We start from the raw sequence: 21504 nt of genomic DNA on the forward strand, positions 1-21504 counted from the left end.
TAAGGTGCCATTAAGACCTCGAAGATGGGTTTCGATGGCATCTGGGCTAGCGTGGGTTATGCCTATGAGTGGACACCAAGCTGTGGTATTTTTATGCTGATATTTTATGCCTGGCTGATGATGATGATGATCTCCATGTCAGAGACTTAGTTTATGAACTAGAGGTGGTCTGGGATGTTTGACCAGCCTGAAGCTATTAATGGTTTTTTTTTTTTTTTTTTTTTTTTTTTTTTGAATGTCAGAATACTGTAAAGCATACATGCAAACTCCATGGTAAAATAAGCCAAATAATAGGCAATAAATAATATAATTGTGATATATTCAAAGTTGTTAGGAGCTTCAGCCCACAACTGTAAGCATTTGTCGGAATACGCGTGAGCATTTAAAAGTGAATTGCATATTGACCTGTTCTAGGAGATAATCTCAATTTGTGCTGTTAATTACAACTCGGCTCATTTTTTTTCTCTTTTTTTTTTTTTAATCTGTGGTCCAAAGTTTGGGGAGGGGGGGACGTTAAATATTCTATCTGTAATATATAAATGTGTTTAAATCTCTTAAGTCTGACAAGGCCTGTCCCAGACCCAGACTTATGTGCTGTTGTGCCGCTAATTCCTGGTTGGTATCATGTAGTCCATTCGCCGAGGGCTCTGCTCAAACAAGTGCAGTTTGAAGTGTGACCCTTATAAAGCGAAAATAGGCCCAGCCACGGAAATAAATCAGCATGCGGGACTGAAATGGATCAAACCGATGGGGAAAGTAGATTGCCGAAGGTGTAACCCAGTTTGCGTCCACGCTCGAGTCGCAGAACCGTCAACCGTACTGTGGGGATTCTGGGAAAACTGGACTGCGCCGTTTTGACGGAGATGGGAACGTCGACGGAAAATGCTTATTAGATCGTGCGTAGGAACGAGGCCGGCGGTGATGACGGACGCCGGTTCTACCCGCAGTTGGCGGAGCCTTCGGACGCAAAGCCAAGTGACTGTCGTGTATGTTGAGCACCCCCACCTTTCGTCGTCACGCTCTTCCTCGGATGTCCGCATACGGCCAGTATTGCTGTATAGTCTGTATGCTGTGGGACAGTGTTTCTCCAAGTACTGGATCAAAGGATGAGTTCAGCAGCTCTTTTTTTTGTATATTATTATTATTTTTCATACTTTAAAGCCAACAAATGATTTTAAATGTCTCCTGTGGAAAAGGAAAAAAAAAAAAAAAAACCTTCCAACTGCTGTGCGATGGGGGACGGGGCAATTTATGGTGAAACATCAAAGGGACTTGGATTTAACACCAGAGTGGGCTTGAGAGTCTTAGTGTAGTTTTTTTTAATGGTTTTATTTCCATTTGCACTTCATTTTTGTCTCGTTGCTTTGTTTGCACTTCATGTGGGTCGTGCCCAGACTGACATGTGGGCGATGTGAGGAACATGTGGGCAGGGTTGGGGGATAAAAGCAGGAGCCCTTGGCCTTTTGGAGGATGGACTGATGATAAACACCATCCTAGAAGCCCTCTGCACACCATAGTTCTCTGCCCTTGAAAAGGGGGATATTAATTTGCAGTGAGCCCAGTGCGATGACTGTTCGCATCTTCACTTCCAGCCCTTGATCAGATGCAGAAGGCGAGGCAGAGGCATTAGGATTAGGCTGCAGATCATCGTGAGTCATAGGAGGCAGTCGGGAAAAAGAAGCTATCTGGAGGAAAATGGCACCTCTGGCAAAAGCCTTCATCCTTTGTCTTGTCCCTTGAGACTGGTGAGTCCTCCAGCAGCTGTGTCTGAGCTGTCCTCTATTGATCTGTTGCAAGAGCGGTCATGTGCAAAAGGGGTATTTGACATGCTCTCTGAAGCACCAATCACTGCTGAGCTTCATGACAGCGGCTGGAGCTTAAGTAAAGTAGAGCCAACCCAGCACTGGCCAAATGTCTGGCATGTCAAGTCAGTGTCAATTACTAGACTGTCAGTCCTTCACTGTGTTAATGGCTTTCTCAAAAGGATTCATCCCAAGGGGCGTAATGAAGTAAGTCCCATCTTTGAAATCCAGGTTCCAATCCAGCCGTTAGACAGCCAAGGCTTTTGGTATGAGGGTTCAGTCATTAGGGTTAACACACCTGATTGGCTCAGTTTAACCATAGAAAACGACGGTTCCTTCATCCTTCCTCATGCTTTCATCCCCTGCTTTACCATGTTGTCTTTACATATGTAAACCTTTTTCAGATGGCATTTTTTACTGTATTGTCTATTGTCAGTATCTGATAAATGTACTAATTCAATAATTTATACTTGTAAAAGATTTCAGGAAAAAAGGAAATAAATAGATGAATTCTAGAATTTAAATGTGTTTTTCCTAGAGATGGGGGAGTAAGGGGCAAATGACGCTTGGTATCTTGCACACTGTCAGTGGGACCACTTCAAGCCTGACGGATGAGCATCCTGCGCTCTTCTCTAGAAGCAGTCTTTTGTAATTCAGCCGTCCCACTGGGACAGAAATGTGCAGCCCCGCTACTTTGATGTCGTTCCTGTCTGAGATATCATTTATTAATCAGGCTGCTTTCTCCAGGGCAACAGAGAACTTCCTTAGACAAGTTGGAGGCATTTGCACAATATATGCAAAAGTGTGACTAAATTACTGTGCCAGTAGTAATCCAGGAATGGCTTTTCAGGAACTTAGTTTCGAAGATGTCTGGCCACTGGTAACAGTGGTTAATGGGGGGGGAGAGAGAGAGAAATGCTGGTCTCCACGCAACCCGAGGTAAACAAAAGTGCATTTCACCAGAGAGCTTTAAACAGACACCATTGAATGTGTGCTGGAGAAAATGGAGGAAAAACTTCAAGTAGCTGCCTAGAAGCTTGTCAGATAATACAGCATATAGCTCATCATGACGGATGTGTAAAAAAAAAAAAAATTTATGGAGCTGTTGGATCAGGATAGAAACAGATGTTGACTGCAGATCGGCAGTTCATATGTATTACTCCCAAGCAGCCGAAAGAGTTCCAGCTGGGGTGGATGGATCAGCTGAAAGTTTTGATACTGAATAAGTTTATTAAAATATTTCTATGTATAAAAAGATTTGAATAAAGCTTGAACAGTACACATAGGTGAGACATATATACATTTTCTGATATGGACAATCCATTTCACTCAGGTGGGAGGAAGAAAGGTGTAACACAGGCTGGGGGGGGGGGGTCCATGGACATAAGGAAGGGGGGCCTAGTGGTCCTTGTGGACCCCTCGGGGGTCGGTGGCCCTGGCAAGGTTGCCTGTCTCCTTCTTGAGTACGCTGAGTAGGGCCTGAGAGCTCTCCAGGATCTGAAACAAGTGAAACATTCTTGTAAATGGTAGAGACCAACAAAGTTGTGCAGTGTTCTAGTTCAGCCTACATCAGGGGTATCCCACCTTTTTTTGGACAAATACCACAATCATTGTGAACGACTTCAAGATACACAAAAGAAAGTGAAAAACCATGTTAAATGTCTAAACTGAAAATTGGATTATACAAATCATCAGTACTAGTTACATGAGTTGCTTTAGCAAAGGATTACACCATTTGTGATACACTGATGGATATAGGATACTTTTCTTGCAAGACAGTCTTTTCAAAAGTCCAAGAAAACTTTTCAAGTAGACACAGAAAATTAATGCACTTCACTAATGCTGCTTCAAATTTCAACTTATTTTGTGTTAATGTTTTAACATATTTCTTAAGAACTGAAACCTCACTATATGAATGAAACGGGCTTGTTCTTCATTTCGGGTTTGTCTGCCTCTGTCAAAATGCCCCACATTCACCAGAAATGTTCCTCCTCTTCTCTAGCACTTGAATTCAAATAGATGTAAATATTAAAGAGTGACTGTTGCCACTGAGGATGACAGAGGCAGCCAAACATCAGCACTCAGGCCCCAGCAGTTTTGACTGATGACAGCAGGTCCGCCACTGTCCATTACCTGCTAAGCCACACTGTGTCTGTCATGTAATTCAATAAGATTTATAGAATGTATGGTAGATACACTATGTACTCATGTGCACTTTTTTTATGGTTCATATTACATGAAATGTTGGGCTGGTGGACACATTGACCTACATATTTACAAAAAAATTCCTGACAATTTTACCCACTCATATGGCATTTAGACATTATTTCTCCAAAAGTTGGGGGGGGGGGGCTTGTCGCTAATCTTAACATGCAACCTTCGCCTCCCCTTCTGCGTATTACCAGTCACGACTGTTTTCTTTAACAAGAATGAAGAGTTTGTCTGCTGTCTCCTTTTCTCCCCATGGGCTTTCTGATTTCCACAAAACATCACGGTCGACTACCCAACACAGATTAGTGTGTTTCCAATTACCATTACTTACCACCTCCTATCCGCTCATTATGTTATCAAGTTTGACAGTTATTTCTTGTAGCTTTATCAGTTCCAGTAGTGTTGTACTGATCGGTGAAGCTGGAGTGCAACACAAAGAAGTTGTTTAGAATGCGACTGCTTGGCTACAGCCAGACTCTAACCTTCATGTAGGCGGCTTCAGTCTCTGCGATGGTGCGGTCAAGTTCGGCACGGGAGGCCAGGCGCCGGGCCAGACTCTCGTTGACCCGGCTCAGCTTTTCAGTCAGGATGCGGATGTCATGCTGCAGTCTGGCCTTCTCCTCCTCCTCCTGTTGGACCTGCCGGTTCACCTCGTCCCGTTTAGAGCACAGCTCCTCAATGCCTGCAGAGACGGGGGCAGGACAGTTATGAATCAGGGAACTGCGTGTAATAAACAAAATGTGGCATGGAGTACGTGCGAGAGAGAAGTGACAGCAGGTGAGGGTGTTAGAAAGAGATTGTGAGACAGCAGGTGAGAGTGTGTGAGAGAGAGAGAACGAGCCAGAGCAAGTGTGTGTAGCAGTGGAAGCGTGTGAGTGTGGGAGAATGAGACTGCAAGGCAGTGCGAGTGGTCCTGTGTGAGACCCAGCTGATTTGGTTCACTCCTATGTGTGATATCTTCTGAAGGCATCTGTATGCAGAAGGCTTAACACACAGTAATGGCACCCAAAAAAACATCAGAGGTCTTTGTCCAGGGTCCAGTCTCATCTACAGACTAAAATGAGTGGAAACCCACTGGACACCTGAGATCCTTTCTTCCAGCACAGTATCTGATGTGCAGCTTCTCAGTACCTTCATTACACTTCATCTCCCAGCTATTTCACATTTTTGCTTTCATCTTGGTTAAACACCCATCAGTGCCTGGAGCACACAGGTAGGAGATGGCAGCAAATTAAAACTATAACTGAGCTGAAGGCCTCATCTTGATTTAAACTTATTTAATGAAGGTTTTCCTTTGGGTCCACACTCCCCCACCAAGCTGGATGGAAACACCGCAGCCATAGTGTGTCTGCATGAGGTGTTGGCACTATCCTCGGCACGAGCAAGAGGAACCTACAAGTCCGCACAATACCGGTCTTGGATCTGCAGGTTCCGATGAACAAAAACACATGAAATATAAATTCACACTGACTCTTTGTGTTACGAATGAAACAAGTGACCTGCGTTTCTGTATCCAGCCATTAGCTGAAATCCAAACAGAAGTGAGATTACTTCCACAACATTTACACTTTGTGTCTCGTGTTCCTGAGTATTGGTAATTATAAGATGACAAATGCTGCAGATGGTTATGAGGTGATTTGAACAACTGAAATTGAATTGTGGAAATTTAAAATGGCTAAAAATTAAACTTTACAGTAGTCTGAGGTTACTAAAAAGTGTTATAGAGCTACAGACTGGCAGAACTGTGGGGTCCACTACATGTATTGGTGCACCCTGGACTGGACATCAGTCCATCGGAGGGCAGTAACACTCCATCACTCACAGATACATTAATTTAAGGTAGTTTGTGTCACCTATTCGTTTGAAACACCTCTTTGGACTGTGAGAGGAAACCGGTGCACCTGACGGAAACCCATGTGAACACGGAGAATATGCAAACTCTGCAAAATGAGGCACATATAAAGCCACAGCACAGGAACTGGAGGGCAAAACAAAATACATCTCCCAAAATTCATCCAAGATATTTTCACCAATGAAGTGGCATTTTTGTTTACACTGCTGCTAGGAATGACAGGATATAAATATATAACTAGAAATAGTCTCAAACTGAGGAGCTTTGAAATTGGGTTGTCAAAGTGTTAAATGACAAAAAGGAAAAAAAAAGTTCCTTGATCAAAAGGTGACACCTGCAGCAAATGAACAGCTACTGAAAAGGAAACATCGAAAGACGGTATACAGTCCTTCAATGTGCTGAAGTGGGTGAACTCAGTTCATCATCAGCTACCTTCTTATAGGACCATTAACTCCGATATCTGGTGACAGGTGTTTTAATTGACTGTCAGAGGTTACTGATGCTCAAAAGATTAATTTGTGTATTTGGCTGCCACTTTTCTCCAAAATAACTTTACAGCGTTAAGCTACTTACAAGGATGTATATCCATTTATACATCTAGGTATTTTTTTTATTATTATTATTATTTTTTTTTTTTTTTTTACCAGTGCAGGGTACCTTGAAGCACTTTGCACAAGGATACTACAGCAGGGAATCAAGCCCAGGTCCTTTGAGTGTAAAACAACGAACCACCACTTGTCCCCCTAACATCATGCACATCTGTGACAGTATTTGATGTGAGGTCCATGTACTGAAATCTGTAGTTGTGTTAGGAAAATCTTCACCAATTTCAATCTTAGCATGAACTAAGTATTGTCAAAATCAGAATATTCTTGACAATATACTCTCAATTTAAAGCGTAATACAACGCCAACGTGTCCTCGAACATCAAGTAGGATGAGGGGCAACAAGCTCACTCTAGACCTTTAAATATATGACTTATAGTTTAACAGCTCAAGTTCAACCGCACAAGACAACTTTAACCTAGCAAACGTTCCTAAAACATACTAGTCAACCATGTTGCTGAATAGACAAAGTAGACCAGGATCCCATGTACTCCCCAAAACACACAGATAATGAGGAGGCAGACTCAACTCTTTGTTTATTGACTTTGGACATTCTTTAGGCCGGAGGTTCTTTTCTAAGTCATGCAGACCTTTAAAAGTCTGAAGAAATTTAAGGAGATGAACTAGGAAAATGTCCATAAAGAAAGAAAACACAGCAACTGATTTCATGAAAACTTGATAAACTTTACACACAATTAAATCATTTGTAGTAATAATATAGTAATATTTTAACATTTTATTTAGTGCTATTCTCAGTATAAGCCCACACTTTGCAGACCACCTGAATCCATCCATGAACCACCAACTAGTCCAAAAGACCATAGTTTAAGAGGATATTTAGACAGAACATTAACACTGGGCTCCTCTTCCCCTCTGTTGGTCCGCCGTTTCCTTGTTATAAGATATAAAACTGATCAGGGCACAGAAGATGGCAGAGTTGTTAGCGCAGCCACCTTGCTGTTGAGAAATCCAGGTTTCAATACTGCTGTAACAGCCTTGAGAAAGGTACTCACCTGAATTGAAGTAAATCACTACACAAAACTAAGTTGTTTTTCGAAAAAAACATGTATGATAAAATAAATAATAACCTAAGGAAAACATGTAAAAAGCAGTCTTTCACCAGTCACTTGGGCACAGCAAGCCATCTGAAGATGGCAAAATTTAATTTTTACTGGAAGGCCCTTCCTAATGAGCAGCACGTTGACAGTACAGGGACGGGGCAACACAGCAAGTAGCACTGCTGTCTCACAGCGCCTGGGCGGTGCGAAACGATGTGGGTTCGATCCCCGCTCGGTCTCAGAAGAGTTTGCATGTTCTCCCCGTGTCTGTGTGGGCTTCCTCCCATGGCTGAAAGAAATGCTGTTCAGGTGGAGCGGTGACTCTAAAAATCATCCATAGTGTGTGTGTGAGAGAGCATAACAAACGGGGGGATGTTTCATTCATTGGTGTATGGATCAGTGACCAACTGTAAATTGTGTATCTAACAGTGTTAGTCACCTTGAGTAAATAAGGTGTGGGCTGATAACACTGGTGTTCATTGGAAGTCACTTTGAGAAAAGCATCATTAATGTATATACAAGTTGAACAGTCAGTCAGGGCACAAAAAATCAGGAGCCCAACACTATAAATAGAGCTGCCCAGTCTTGTGGAGTTAATCAGATCACAGCAATTCACCACCTCAGATTAACACACACACACACACACACACCTAGTAGCCACCAGAAATTAACTACCAGATTAATTACTGGATTAATACCAAAACTAAGTTTTCAGAGCCGAGACCCCCCCAACAACACAAATTTGTATTCACTACTACAAAATTAATTCACCTTCTTTTTACTCGCAAAGTTAAAGTAACGAAATCATGTCACACGTCTAGCTAGTCTTTGCAGCTGGCCATTGTTGTTTAGCTTTAGTAAGAATAAGTTACTTAGTTCGAAAATAATCTTCAGTTGCACTATATATATATATATATAAATATAAATCCTCTGTCTGTGGAATTCAGACTACTTCTGGGATACAGACTAATATTATAATTGACTACTGGTTCATTTAAAACACCACACTAGTAGCTCGGAGTTGGGGAGACCGGGAGAGTAGCTCATAAGCAAACACTGAAGCGAAGGTTCCCGAAGTCACTCACACTTGACGAGCTCGTTGTTGTAGGTCTGAAGAGCGGCGCCTTGCTTGCTCATCATGCCGAGGGACCAAAACCGCGCAGCGTTCTCTACCCCGAGCTCTCGAAGACTCTACGACGAAGACACCTAAATTCCTACACAAACACTGTAAACTTTGTCTAACAATCCACGTTCCCCGTCAGGAAAGGCAAAGAAGCAGCATTTCGACGACGTCCAACAAACGGCGATTACGCGCCTCCCGCTTAGCTCGACCCCCGGTAACTAGGATAACTAATGTGGCACACGTCATAATCTAGCGACAAGTTTACGCGCAGGCGTCATCATACCGCGCCACTATCGAAGAATACGCGCCATTGCATTTGGCTGGGTTTTGAATGCGAGTTTGTATTCGTTTAGCAGACGCGCTTTTTTTATTTTTTTTAAATGAATTCGGTTTTTAGGCTGTATCTTATGGCCGTTTCCAGCATCGGATTAGCACGCTTTTGCAGCTGATACCTTCACCTACGGAGGTTTTTCTGCGCGGTTCTGTTGTGTTAGACATGATGATGATGGACTCGCTTCCTGCAGCTTGGGATTCTGTCACGTCGGCGCTGGTGCGAATTTAGTTTTGCTCACTGACTCGACTTCAGGGCGTTAAACAGCTAAGGGCCACTGCAGTTATCATTTTTCCACTACATAATCGGTCGTCTATTGAATAATTTATAAATTTTGACCTGACACTGAGCCTCAGTGAGTGACTGCTGTCACTAGTCTGTTTGACAGAGAGAGAGAGGAGGTGGACTTGGAAGATCACATTTTTAGGATGAGTTTAATAACTTGTTTTAACTTTTAACTCGTGTCATGATGAACATTTGATGTTTGCACTGAGTATATCATAGTATATGTATTGCCTTATTGGGTTTAAAAACAACATGAAAATACAAAATATGTACGTTACTATTTGTGGTTGTTTACCATAACTTTTTCTTTATTGCCTACAGCTTTCAGCATTTCTTCACACTTTGTGTCTACTTACGCACTTAAACCCATGCGAAGAACCTTGCTGAAAAGCACAACGGTGCATCAGTACATTTTGTGAGACATCATAGGGACAGGTGGCTCAGTGGGTTGGACCGGGTCCTGCTCTCTGGTGGGTCTGGGGTTCGAGTCCCGCTTGTGGTGCCTTGTGATGAACTGGCGTCCCATCCTGGGTGTGTCCCCTCCCCCTCCAGCCTTACGCCCTGTGTTGCCAGGTAGGCTCCGGTTCCCCGCGACCCTGTATGGGACAAGCGGTTCAGAAAAAGGGAAAAAAAAAAAAAATCATAGGGACAGCTGGTGAGGTAGTGGTTGCAGGCTCGAATCTTACCTCAGGCTGTGGTACCCTTGAGCAAGGTACTTGTCCTCAGAACTGCTCCAGTAAAATTACCCAGCTAAATTAGCAAATAACTGTAGGTAGGTTAATATTGTAAGTGTAAGCTAAATGAATAAAGGTACACGGAAACCTCACCTTCCGTCCTGCAGATACTGCACATTGTCCTGCATCACGTAGGTAACAACAGGTTTCCTCAAACTCTTGTCTCCAGATGTCCCCGATGTCCTCCTGCACTCTTTCAGAGGAGGCTCTCTCAGAGGCGCTGGACCTGCTCTCGGGTCACAGCCTAGCACAGTGTGTGGAGGGCTGGCTCCTGGAGACCATGCAGGTGCGACTGACTGCTGCCGTGGCCCCCGAATTCTGGGCAGGTTTGGAGCAGCCGGAGAATGAGGTGGAGGAGAGGGACCGGGCTAGGGTGCTCCTCAGGGCATTTCGAACCCTCCTGGTCCGGCTGGAGCCTTTCCTAGGTACTGCATGGGTCTGTCACTTGTATCTCGCACTGCAATGCACACATTATAGATGTGGTCAAGCGGTGTGTGGAATTACCTCTTTTCATGTTAGTCCGAGGCATTTTTTTGGTTATTATTTGAATTTTACTGCTTTGCTCGTTGGAATGTTTTTCTTTGCATGAGATCTTTAGTTAGGAGAATTAAATTAAAAAAGGAGCTGAGACTCAGAGGAGCACTTCTCTGCACTGTAAGCAGTCACAGTTGTGCTTCTGTGTATGTAATTGAACTTTACCTGCATGAAAATCTACTCTGCCACGAATGCTGTACACAGGAGGGCTGGAGCGACTGGGGACTTGGCAGGAAGAAGGCCGGGGGGGACTGAGTGGCCCCGGGTCTCGTGGCCTCCGGGAGAGGGCCCTGTCCGTCATCCGTGCAGTCCTGCTCTTCTCACCTCCAGCTGTGCTTCAGGATCGAGTGTTGGAATTTTACAGCCGCACGTTTGCTGTGCACATGAGCCGGGAGGGTGAAACAGAAGGGGAGACCGAGGAGAGAGCCCACCCCTCAGATGGAGGCCTCTGTTCAGGGTGTGCTGTGCCAGTGGAAGAATGCTGGTGTCAGGAGGCCCTGGAACAGCTGGAGGAGCTAAGCCACATACTGTAAGTGTTCTGTATGTACCTGTGCTGAGTGCTTTATGATCATTGTAAAGTATTTCTCAGGCAATCTGTATCTATGTAGGTAAGCAGAAAGCATTCTTTCAGATCTGAAAGACAGTAAAATTTTAACTGTCAAGTTTGCCTTATTACATTGTTTGACTAGTACAAACCTATCCTAAAATGAGTTCATATACTTTAGTTTGCCCAGTTTATACATAGTAGATAAAATCTGTCTTGGTAATGGCTGTTACTCTTTGCCAATTGGTCTGTCTTCCACTTGTCCTCTGCTGTATCTCCTTCATCCTGCAGTGACATTTTTCTGTCCTGCTTTTGACCGTTTCCTTATGTGTCTGTATGTTGACTATCTGCACTGTATGTGTGATCTCCTGATGCGGAGTGATCCTTCCTTCCCTCAGCTCCAGACTGCAACTCCTGGAGAGAGTGAGCTCAGAGGCAGTCACTAATATCCTCCACCGGCTCATCGAGCAGAGGATGGAGCAGCGCTGCAGGGGAGAGTACGAGAATTCCTTCCTGTCTGACTTCCAGGAGGTATAAGAAGTTTTCTGCAGACCCGTGTTACGTTATGAGAATATTATCACATTGTGATATAAACCCCCACCATTCCTTGTGTGAAATGGAGTTTGTGTGCCAGTACATTACGTTTGTAATAGAAAAGAAAACAGAAGTGAAATAAGGACAGTGTGTCAACATTTTGCGTCCATCCCAACACCCCCTCCTCTCAGACCAAAATTCATTTCATACAGATAAATGAGCTTCAGTATTTTGAGAGGGAAAAAAGAGTTGTGCTCATGCTTTTATCTGCGTTTTTGGCCCCTCCAGTGGTTGGAACATGTGCTGGGCTGGCTGAGCAGGGTATTTGTGAGTGAGGCAGGAGGTTCAAGTGTCAGAGCTGCATTAGGCAGTCCAACAGGCCAGCCAGGCAACACGGTCCTGCAACGCTGGAGATGCCACATGCACCAGTTCTTCTGCAGGATCTATGTCAACATGCGGATCGAGGAGCTCTTCAGCATCATCCGTGGTGAGCGGACATAAGATAAGGCTCCATCCTCCGGAAGCAGTGGAGAAAAGTCCAAACTCAGTGAATGAAGTCTGACTTTGGATCTCACCTTTGAACTAATACTCTGTTGTGCAGCAGATTGATTGCTGCACAGCAAACAAAACTGTTGAAAAGAGGGGTAGAATACTGAATCCACTCTGCTTGTGTATGTGCGTGTGTGCTCATATTATGTTGGCACATATAGACAGTACTTACCGGTTCGTGAGTTCATTCAGTACAGATGTTTTTTTTTCCCCCCTTTCCATTTTTGTAATTGTAGTGTGTCTCCAACAGATTTCCCTGAATCCAAGCCCGCCATTGAAGATCTAAAGTTCTGTTTAGAACGAACCAATCAGAGACAGCAGTTGCTTACCTCTTTGAAATCCGCCTTCGAGACGCGTCTCCTTCACCCAGGTCTGTAAGTGAGGATCAAGGAACAGCAGCAGCAGAGCACAAGTATACGTAACTAACTGCTCGGATGTGTAGTTCATAAAAGGCAGTGGAACCTTCAGGACTGTGACAGTGATATGGGAAATGATTGTAGTGGAGCATCTAACTTTGGCTCTCTTTGTCCCACTTTCTGCGGCAGGGGTGCACACATCTGACATCATCACTGTGTACATCTCAGCCATCAAGGCCCTGCGGGAGCTTGACCCTTCGATGGTCATCTTGCAGGTGGCGTGTCAGCCAATCCGCAAGTACCTCAGGTACGCTTTTTAGCATCCATTCACTGATCGTGGGTGGGCCTCAATTTACAATTATTTATACACTTATACAGCTGGGTAATTGTTACTTTAATTCAAAGTAAATACCTGGTTCAAGGGTACTATAGCTGCAGTGCCATTCCAGTCCAGGCATGCCTGTGTCTTGGTCAGTATGTTATTTTGCTGGCCTGCTTTAGGAAAAATGTAGTCTGACCTGGTGGTGAGTGTCAGCAGATTTGCCCCCCACCTTCTTCCCATTTCATATTGTTGTGTCCCCGTACCATCGGCAGGACACGGGAGGACACTGTGCGCCAAATTGTGGCGAGCCTTACAGGGGACACAGAAGGGTGCAGCGACCTTGCTAACGAGCTCTCCCGCACCGATCCCGTCACCCTGGAGACGCAGGACAGCGAGGACGAAGGGAGTGACCCCGAGGAGTGGACCCCTGACCCGACAGATGCTATCACAGGTGAGCAATGGGGTTGGTTCGATACACCTGATCCTGTCAGGTCATGCCACACTAGCTCCACCCAGCCTGTCATTCCCTCTCCCTTAAGACAAAACAGGCTCAAAGCGCCGCTCGTCTGACATCATCAGTCTCCTTGTCAGCATCTATGGCAGTAAAGAGATCTTTATAGATGAATACCGGACCGTTCTGGCAGACCGGCTTCTCCATCAGCTGAACTACAACACAGCCAGGTATTTTTCAGTTTTGTACTCACCCTGGTCTTAAATTCTCATGCTTTATTTACTCGAAACAATATCAATACTCACACAAAATAGCCAATATGATGAAGATTTTGGTTCCTCTATAGTCTTGTGACATGTTTATGTGCTCCTGTTTTGATTTTCATTCTCATTTCATTCAAGAACTTTGTTCATGTTCTTGTCAGGCTAAAGTCAAATATTAGAAAGCCTACATGCACTTTAGAACTTCCCACATTTTCTGCATGCAGTCTTTACATGCAATTTAAAGTATTTACCCTATTGCGCTCAGTGGTCAGGAGGTGGCAAAGTGGTCCTGTGTTTGAATTCCAACTCTTGCTGTAGTACCCTTGAGTAAGGTACTTACCATGAGCTGAGTAAAAGTAAAAATTGCACATGAATCGGCTGTATAAATGGGTAAATCATTGTAAGTAGCATGATACTGTAAATCGCCTTAAAGCAGAGCATCAGCTCAACTAATAATTATTCAATCTTGACAACATCAGTTGCTAGATCTCAGTTTAGTTTTCACAGTGTATCACAACACCAGAGCTTTCGCTCTGTGCAAATGATTGTTTTTGTTGTAATTGCAGGTTTTTTGAATGTGCTGAGTAGAAAATGTGGCACACGTTGCCTGTTTTTTTTAGCCTCGTCTCTGTGCTCCTGTTGCCAGGGAGATCCGTAATGTGGAGCTGCTGAAGCTCAGGTTTGGCGAGTCACACATGCACTACTGCGAGGTCATGCTGAAGGTAAGATATCCCTCCATCACCCCTAAACCCCTGACACAAGTGTTTACTGGCAGCTAATCATCTGTCACCCTCGCCCATTTAGGATGTGGCAGACTCAAGGAGGATCAATGCCAACATCCGTGAGGAGGAGTCACGCCTCCCAGAGGAGGAGCAGCCACCCTTGGCCCTGTCAGCCATGATCCTCTCCTCCGAGTTCTGGCCCACGCTGAAGGAGGAGAAACTGGAACTCCCCCCACTGGCCTCAAAAGCCATGGAAGTGTACACTCACCGCTACGAGAAACTGAAGGCAGGCATGGGTGCAAACAGGAGACTGGGGTCAGGATTTTTATTTAGAGGGCAGAGAGTGAAGCCAGGAAAATGCATGGAAATGGAAAAATAATTGTTTCATCATGTTCCAAGGCTTTTGTTCAAAGTGAATTACAACCTTCCATATTTCATAGTTTTCTAACTTACTGGATCAAACTGAAGTTCCACTGCGGTGTTAGCATCTCTATATGTTAATGTGCTTTGCCTTACCCCCTCAAGGCCATGCGGACCCTCAGCTGGAAGCCTCATCTCGGATCAGTCACGCTGGACATAGAACTGGAGGACCGCACCCTAACAAATCTGTCTGTGTCGCCCATCCATGCGGCCATCATCCTACACTTTCAGGACAAGAGTGAGTTGGTTGGCCTCTTTCCCCTGTCCCAGTCCTCATGCCTCGTTTCTCTTAGTTTTCCTTCCTCTGCCTCTGCTTTATGCCCTTTCTGTCTTGCTGTGACAGTATTTGTTCCCCTTTTTTTGGTTTCCACATCCTACTAGGAATGTGATTTGATTCTGCTTTTGGGTTTCAGTCTGAACAGTGATGGCTCTTGTCATGCTTTATTGGTCAGGGTTATGTGGACAACTTGTCATTTTTTTTGTGGCACTGGCATCCCCTTGTGGCGGCTAGGCGTTATTTTTAATATGATTGTGAAGACTGCAGTGGTTCTGAACCAAGTTTTTGTGGACATTTGCAGATCATCAGAGATAACATTTTGAAATACACAACATCTGTTGGGTGTAAACAGAATATTACACAAAGATATGTGAAGGTGAGGGTACGCTATTATAGATTATTTAAAAACTGGGTGTGGCTTTGATGCAAAATGTCACCAAAGTGACAGATTGAAGCCAGTTTGTTTCATGTGACGCAATCAAGGAGTGTTTGTTTTGTGTTGTCGATAAATTTTGGGTTTCCGTTGTACATGTTTGTGCCAACATGTAGAATGGCCGTCCCTCAGTTTTAGAGACCATTCCGAGCCAGTGGTGTCGTAAGACTGACCTAGACACCACGTCTCTCTCTGCTTTGACAGGCTCCTGGTCCCTGGAGGAGCTCAGCACAGTGCTTGGTGTGCCCCAGGAAATGGTGCGCAGAAAACTGACCCTATGGCAGCAGCAAGGGGTGTTGCGGGAAGAGGCAGGGGGTCGGTACACCGTTGTCGAGACTTGTGCCTCGAGAGAGCGACCTGAGAGGAGCGTGCTGCTGATCGACAGCGATGAGGAGGGCGACTCGAACACCACCACACAATCAGAGCAGAGAGAGGAGAAGCTCCAGGTACGAGTCACTTCTAGTAACACACGATCACGGACGTATCTACTACTTCTCAGCATGTTGTTGATGCACATTGATCACCTGAGCATCTTGTATAGCCAGTGATGTCACCAGTACATCTGTTGTTTAGCGCTATGCCTCAGGCTGCTGAGAAAAGCACTCTGTAGAAATAAATTGAATCTGTGTTGAACATCAGTATTTGAGCATTAAGAACTGAAATTCCATTAATGAGAGGTGTATATCTATTTTTTTCTTGCTAATTACATTTTACATTTATTTATTTAGATGCTTTTCTCCAAAGCGACTTCCAATGAACTCTATGTAGTGTTGTCATGCCACACACCTTATTCACCAAGGTTACTTACACTGATAGATACACTACTTACACTGGGTCACTCATCCATACATGAGTGGAACACACTCTCTCTGTCGCTCACATACTATGGGTGAACCTGAAAAGCAAGTCTTTGGATTGTGGGAGGAAACCGGAGCATCCGGAGGAAACCCACGCAGACACAGGGAGAACATGCAAACTCCACACAGACTGAGCAGGGATCGAACCCATGTCCTCTCGCACCACCCAGGCACTGTGAGACAGCAGCGCTACTCGAAATACAGCAATTCTTCTTCACTCTGTAGTGGTGACTCATTACAGCGTTTTAATATGTTCTCAAGTCAAATATTAGTTTTAGTGGGATCTGAACTAATACAAATTGAAGCTTGTCCCTGCTCATCCTTCCCTGTGTGATTGTGGTGCATTCTGTCTCTGGCCTTTCACAGCTCTTCTGGGCTTACATCCAGGCCATGCTAACCAACCTGGAAACCATGACTCTGGAGCGGATCCACTCCATGCTGCGCATGTTTGTAGCCACAGGGCCTGTGGTGACTGAAATGGACGTCAATGAGCTACAGGCCTTTCTGCAGAAAAAAGTGCGAGATCACCAGCTCATTGTGTCTGGGGGTGTCTATAGGCTACCAAAGTCATCACACTGAGGGAGGAAAGATAGTAAGGTGGGAGGTTTGTGGTCAGAAATAGAAAGAATGTCAATCAAAATTTTTTGTATTCATCTGGAATTAGCATTTGGTATGTTTGCATTCTGCTGGGATCGTAACAGACATAAGGTACAGAGAAAGGGATTTTGAAGGAAATAAATAAATGTTTAAGCAGAAATTAGGACTGAAAGAAATCAGCAAATTTTTACTTGAGAATGTGGATGTTGCACAGTTGGCCAAGATGTGAGGTTTGTTTTATATGGCACTCATTTATGGCTTCATCATCCTTGTTAACAGAAAAGCCTTTTTATTTGGTCTTCAGGAATTATCCTGCGTTTCCTTTACACTGTGCCATGGTACACTGACAACACAAAGCATGTATAAAGTGGGCTTATATAAGGAATATATTAGAACATTTCCTCCTATTTTTTTCTTTGTCCAATAGTGCATCGTAGCAATGGCAAGGGTAGCCTGGAGTATTAAAACTATGTTTTTCTGCACCAGAAGATGCACTAACTAAACTACCCAACTTACTGAAGTAGATAACTGGACCAGTGTTTCTGCATTTCACCAACCAATGTTATAAATGTGAAGTACGTTGAGTGTAACTGTGGGACTGAAATCAAGTACAAGTTCAGGCAGTGCAATGGACTAATTATAAACATTTTCACTGCACAAAAGTTATACAGATGCCTTCATTTTTTATACACACACAAACTGTCTGAACCGCTTGTCCCATATGGGGTCGCGGGGAGCCAGAGCTTAACCTGGCAACACAGGGCATAAGGCTGGAGGGGGAGAGGACACACCCAGGACGGGATGCCAGTCCGCCACAAGGCACCCCAAGCGGGACTTGACCCCCAGACCCATCAGAGAGCAGGACCCAGTCCAACCCACTGCACTACCACATCCCCCCTCATTTTTTCTAATCTTATTTAATTCTGCTTTGCATATATCTTTGCATCTGAGGAGCAGTAGGTGCCTGGGCTGTGGCAAAATCTTCATTAACTGCTTCTTTGAAATTATTGCTGTTATGCCTTGCATTATATGTTATGTAAGAGATAAAGCTTTGTTCATAGGCTGTAGGTGACTTAAAATTCAGTGGTACCTGCATTAAAACCCCTTTTAATTTTATTCCCTTGCAGTCTTGACATCCTGTAAATACTGATTATATGCAATCTTTTGTTACATTGTAGTGACTAGATTTAGACATTAAACTGAGTAAACAGAAATGTATAAACACATGGATGTCTTGACTGGATAATGTTAAAAATGACAATGTTTGTAAGTATACATTTATTCATTTAGCTGACACTTTTCTCAAAACCAGTTTACAATGTCATACAGCTGGGTAATTTAATGACTTGAGGTATTACCTTGCTCAAGGGCACTACAGCTAGAGGTGGGATTTGAACCTGCAACCTTTGGGTACGAAAATGCAGGAATTCTAACCAGTACGCTACCAGCTCTCACCTTGAAGTGTGTGGCTGTTGGTTCAAGTATACGTGTTACATTTTAATTTCAGTGCTTGGTCAACTAATGATAAAACGTAGAGCTTTAGAGAAAGAAAAAATAAGAAAAGGAGGACGTGTCACACGCAGAGAAGTGGCTAGACACCCCCCGCCCCTTTTACCCAGCGTGATGACGTCAGTGGATGTCACGTGGTGCGTCAGTCAGCTGACAACGAGCTCCCGGTTGTTAGTCTCCGCCGAACGACCTCCGCTAAAGCCCGTACGGACCTGCAGAGGTACGACGGTAATTTGTCGCTTCATCCGGCCATGGCGAGTCAGTCCCAGGGAATCCAGCAGCTGCTGCAAGCCGAAAAGCGAGCGGCCGAGAAGGTGGCGGAGGCCCGTAAACGTAAGTGTAAAAAAACCAAAAAAAGTGTTTGATCATGATGATGTGACGTGTGTGAGTCGATGCCGATGGGTGTCCTGAGGCCTGCTGAAAAAGCAGAACGAACGGTGAGTCCGGTGGTGTTACAATTATAATTACATCTAATATTAATAATCACCAACCGCGGCTAGTATTTTACACTTGTCTTTACTAGCGCTACATGTTAACTACTAGGTATCTCTATACACACACAACTAATAACTGACGAACTGTCTCTCGCTCCAGTTTCGCAAATTATCATCATCATCATGCCTCCGTGTCTACATGCTAAATTTATATGAATCATGTAAGATTAAATTCGAGATGGGGGGGGGAAAAACTTCTTTCGCCCGGAAAATGAATATTGGAGGGTTTGCCCTGAAGCCTTGTCTTTCCTGACCTCGGGCACAGTTACCTACACAAAAATAATATAAATATGATCACCATAGCATGTACAATTTATAATCATAATGTAAGTCCTGACTTTTTTTTTATTTTTATTTTTTTAAAATACACTCTGTGGGGGGTGGTGTCGTGTTTGTTACCGCATTCCAGCTGCTGAAAAATCATAATATCATAAAACACATAAAAATCATAAATTATCACAACATGTCAACCGTTGGTTTTATTTCTGGGTCACTGATAGTAAGTTTGTGGATAAATAAATAACTGCGACCTGTTTCATTGTATTAACTGTGTCACAGCTGTCGTCTGTTAGATGTGTGCATCTCCGCGGGGGGGGGTGACTACATTTTCCCCTCCTGTCGAAGGCTGTGAGTAAGGTGGTGATGTTGACTCAGTGTATATATATATAAACACACACACACACACACACACACCCCCCTCCCTTTACCATCCTTTCATCTTGTTCTCTGCAGAGAGCATCTTCTTCAGATTGCTTCCATTTTCCCTTCTGCAAACATGATGCTGTTTCCCCACTTCCTCTTTTTGTTGTGCCGATATAAAAAAAAAAAAAAGGGATATATGATGGACGCTTTTTCTTTTCCTCTTCAACAGCAACAGGCCTTTGCTTACAGCAGCTTGTGTCTCGCAGGTAAGAACCGGCGTTTGAAACAGGCCAAGGAAGAGGCACAGGCTGAGATCGAGCAGTATCGTTTGCAGAGGGAGAAGGAGTTCAAGACAAAAGAGGCTGCGGTGAGTCAGATGGTGGTATTACCTGGCGCTTAGAGCCAGCGTAGTGTGTTTAACATTCATTCGCACTCCAGTCTGTCAAGTTTCTCTTTGGAAGTTCGCTCCTCGACTGGGTTGTGTTCTCGCTCTCCTTTAGGCCCTCGGTTCCCATGGTAACTCAGCAGTGGAAGTGGACAAGGACACCCATGACAAGATGAGCCGCATCCAGAAGAGCTACCAGCAGAACCGTGAGGCGGTGCTGGGAAATCTGTTGCAGATGGTGTGTGACATCAAGCCAGAGATCCACGCCAACTACCGCGTGGCTGGATAAATCAAGCCTGTAGCTCCCAACAGACACTTCTGGAAGCGCTGGAATAAAGACTCCCATTACACAGGAATCAGGGACACTGATAGCTTTATTAATCTGCACATATCCATCGCGGTCACCTGTAGCTTTTTCAAGTTTGTTTCTGTTTTCCTTGCCATCGTATGCTATTTCTTGCAATACAATATGTGCACTGATGTTAAGTTTTCCCACAACAGACAGAACTTTTATCATGAAAAGGGACCTCTTTTGTTTGAAAAATTGTGGAAAGTAGCGGTACCTGTAGTATGATTACTGAAAGGCATGTGCCTAATAAAAGGCAAACGTTTTGCCTGTTAAATAGTTTGCGTATGTATTTGAAGTTCAGTCTGAGCTGAGAAGACCATTTTGATCTGGGTAAAAGAACATTGTTGGATCTGTCATTGCCTCTATTCAGTGAATTGGGAGTCTCTGTCTGTGCTGCTTGTATAACTGTCTAGGATCGTGAAGAGTGTTATTGTGGGGGTTGTTCCGATATGTGTGTGTCTTGCTATGCAATGTCCTGTTTTTTCATTTGCATTCAGAAATTTTGGTTATATTGTTGAAAAGAACTGCAGTAGCTCCCTAATGCAATATTTCTCTGTATTGTTAGGAAACCATGAGAAGTCCCTTTTGTTGTTATAATCTAGTTTAAATGTGGTCATATTTCCACTAACATTCACTCCTCTTCAGTGTCTGGGATTATGGGTAGCTGACATTCCACTGTAGAAAACTACTGTATCCAGAAAGTAGAAAAAGTATAAATATGTAGTGGTTTGTTTTTGGAATAAATTATTGTAAACCATTGCTACATCCTCTTCACTTAAAATGAACCTCGCTCTCCTGTTGCAGTGGTGATACATATGCTGTCACGTGGTTACTTCTATGCTCACATAAAGCATTTGAGTGCATGCTAGCTCAAAATTCCATACATTTCTAAAATTCCACAAAGTCAGCTATGTCCCCCTGTCTGGTTTTGTACAGATATATAACAACAATGAGAACTGTAATTAAAAATACCCTGTACCTTATACCTTATTGGTTACAGTTCCTCATTCATGTAGTGCAGGCTTTGGCTATGCCTATCATTCTTTACATTAAGATTTGATAAGTAACTGAAATGTAAATGTTAATTCCAGTTTTTGGGTCCAAAAGGGCAGTTGATAGTGCAGTGGTTAGAGCTGCTCCCTTTGGACCCAAAAGTCACAGGTTTAAATTCCATCTCCAACCCTAAAGTAAAATTGCCCAGCTACATGAATGGGTAAATGATTGTAAGCTGCCTTGAAGAAAAGTGTGAGCTAAATCAATGATCT

General features: G+C 43.8%; 3 protein-coding genes across 3 annotated transcripts; 2 read left to right on the forward strand and 1 right to left on the reverse strand.

Annotated features, from left to right (window-relative positions):
- Positions 1-3075: 3075 nt before the first annotated feature.
- ssna1 (Sjogren syndrome nuclear autoantigen 1) lies at positions 3076-8874 on the reverse strand. The gene is made up of 3 exons (XM_018744729.2): positions 8614-8874; positions 4496-4695; positions 3076-3299 (listed from the first exon to the last, which is right to left on the reverse strand). Exons 1-3 carry the CDS (start codon positions 8666-8668, stop codon positions 3201-3203), a joined length of 354 nt encoding a protein of 117 aa, XP_018600245.1. The 5' UTR covers positions 8669-8874; the 3' UTR covers positions 3076-3200.
- A 75-nt stretch (positions 8875-8949) lies between these two features.
- Positions 8950-17020, forward strand: anapc2 (anaphase promoting complex subunit 2). The gene is made up of 14 exons (XM_018744693.2): positions 8950-9201; positions 10171-10426; positions 10740-11064; positions 11478-11610; positions 11902-12100; positions 12413-12532; positions 12708-12825; positions 13113-13291; positions 13380-13521; positions 14201-14276; positions 14359-14562; positions 14802-14934; positions 15611-15852; positions 16630-17020. The coding sequence occupies exons 1-14, from the start codon at positions 9148-9150 to the stop codon at positions 16840-16842; spliced, it is 2394 nt and encodes a 797-aa protein (XP_018600209.1). The 5' UTR covers positions 8950-9147; the 3' UTR covers positions 16843-17020.
- A 1478-nt stretch (positions 17021-18498) lies between these two features.
- atp6v1g1 (ATPase H+ transporting V1 subunit G1) lies at positions 18499-21234 on the forward strand. Its single transcript, XM_018744721.2, has 3 exons — positions 18499-18702; positions 19772-19872; positions 20006-21234. The coding sequence occupies exons 1-3, from the start codon at positions 18621-18623 to the stop codon at positions 20177-20179; spliced, it is 357 nt and encodes a 118-aa protein (XP_018600237.1). The 5' UTR covers positions 18499-18620; the 3' UTR covers positions 20180-21234.
- Positions 21235-21504: the final 270 nt, after the last annotated feature.

Source organism: Scleropages formosus, chromosome 6 (genome assembly GCF_900964775.1).
Source record: "Scleropages formosus chromosome 6, fSclFor1.1, whole genome shotgun sequence".
NCBI classification, from domain to species: domain Eukaryota; kingdom Metazoa; phylum Chordata; class Actinopteri; order Osteoglossiformes; family Osteoglossidae; genus Scleropages; species Scleropages formosus.

Coding starts and splice junctions, on each gene's coding strand:
- ssna1 (XM_018744729.2), bottom strand. CDS start 8,668: ATGATGAGCAAGCAAGGCGCCGCTCTTCAGACCTACAACAACGAGCTC. Junction 4,696..8,613: donor CAACAACGAGCTCGTCAAGT/GTGAGTGACTTC, acceptor CCGTCTCTGCAG/GCATTGAGGAGCTGTGCTCT. Junction 3,300..4,495: donor CTGAAGCCGCCTACATGAAG/GTTAGAGTCTGG, acceptor CACTTGTTTCAG/ATCCTGGAGAGCTCTCAGGC.
- anapc2 (XM_018744693.2), top strand. CDS start 9,148: ATGATGATGATGGACTCGCTTCCTGCAGCTTGGGATTCTGTCACGTCG. Junction 11,611..11,901: donor TCCTGTCTGACTTCCAGGAG/GTATAAGAAGTT, acceptor TGGCCCCTCCAG/TGGTTGGAACATGTGCTGGG. Junction 14,935..15,610: donor CCTACACTTTCAGGACAAGA/GTGAGTTGGTTG, acceptor CTGCTTTGACAG/GCTCCTGGTCCCTGGAGGAG.
- atp6v1g1 (XM_018744721.2), top strand. CDS start 18,621: ATGGCGAGTCAGTCCCAGGGAATCCAGCAGCTGCTGCAAGCCGAAAAG. Junction 18,703..19,771: donor GGTGGCGGAGGCCCGTAAAC/GTAAGTGTAAAA, acceptor TGTGTCTCGCAG/GTAAGAACCGGCGTTTGAAA. Junction 19,873..20,005: donor TCAAGACAAAAGAGGCTGCG/GTGAGTCAGATG, acceptor GCTCTCCTTTAG/GCCCTCGGTTCCCATGGTAA.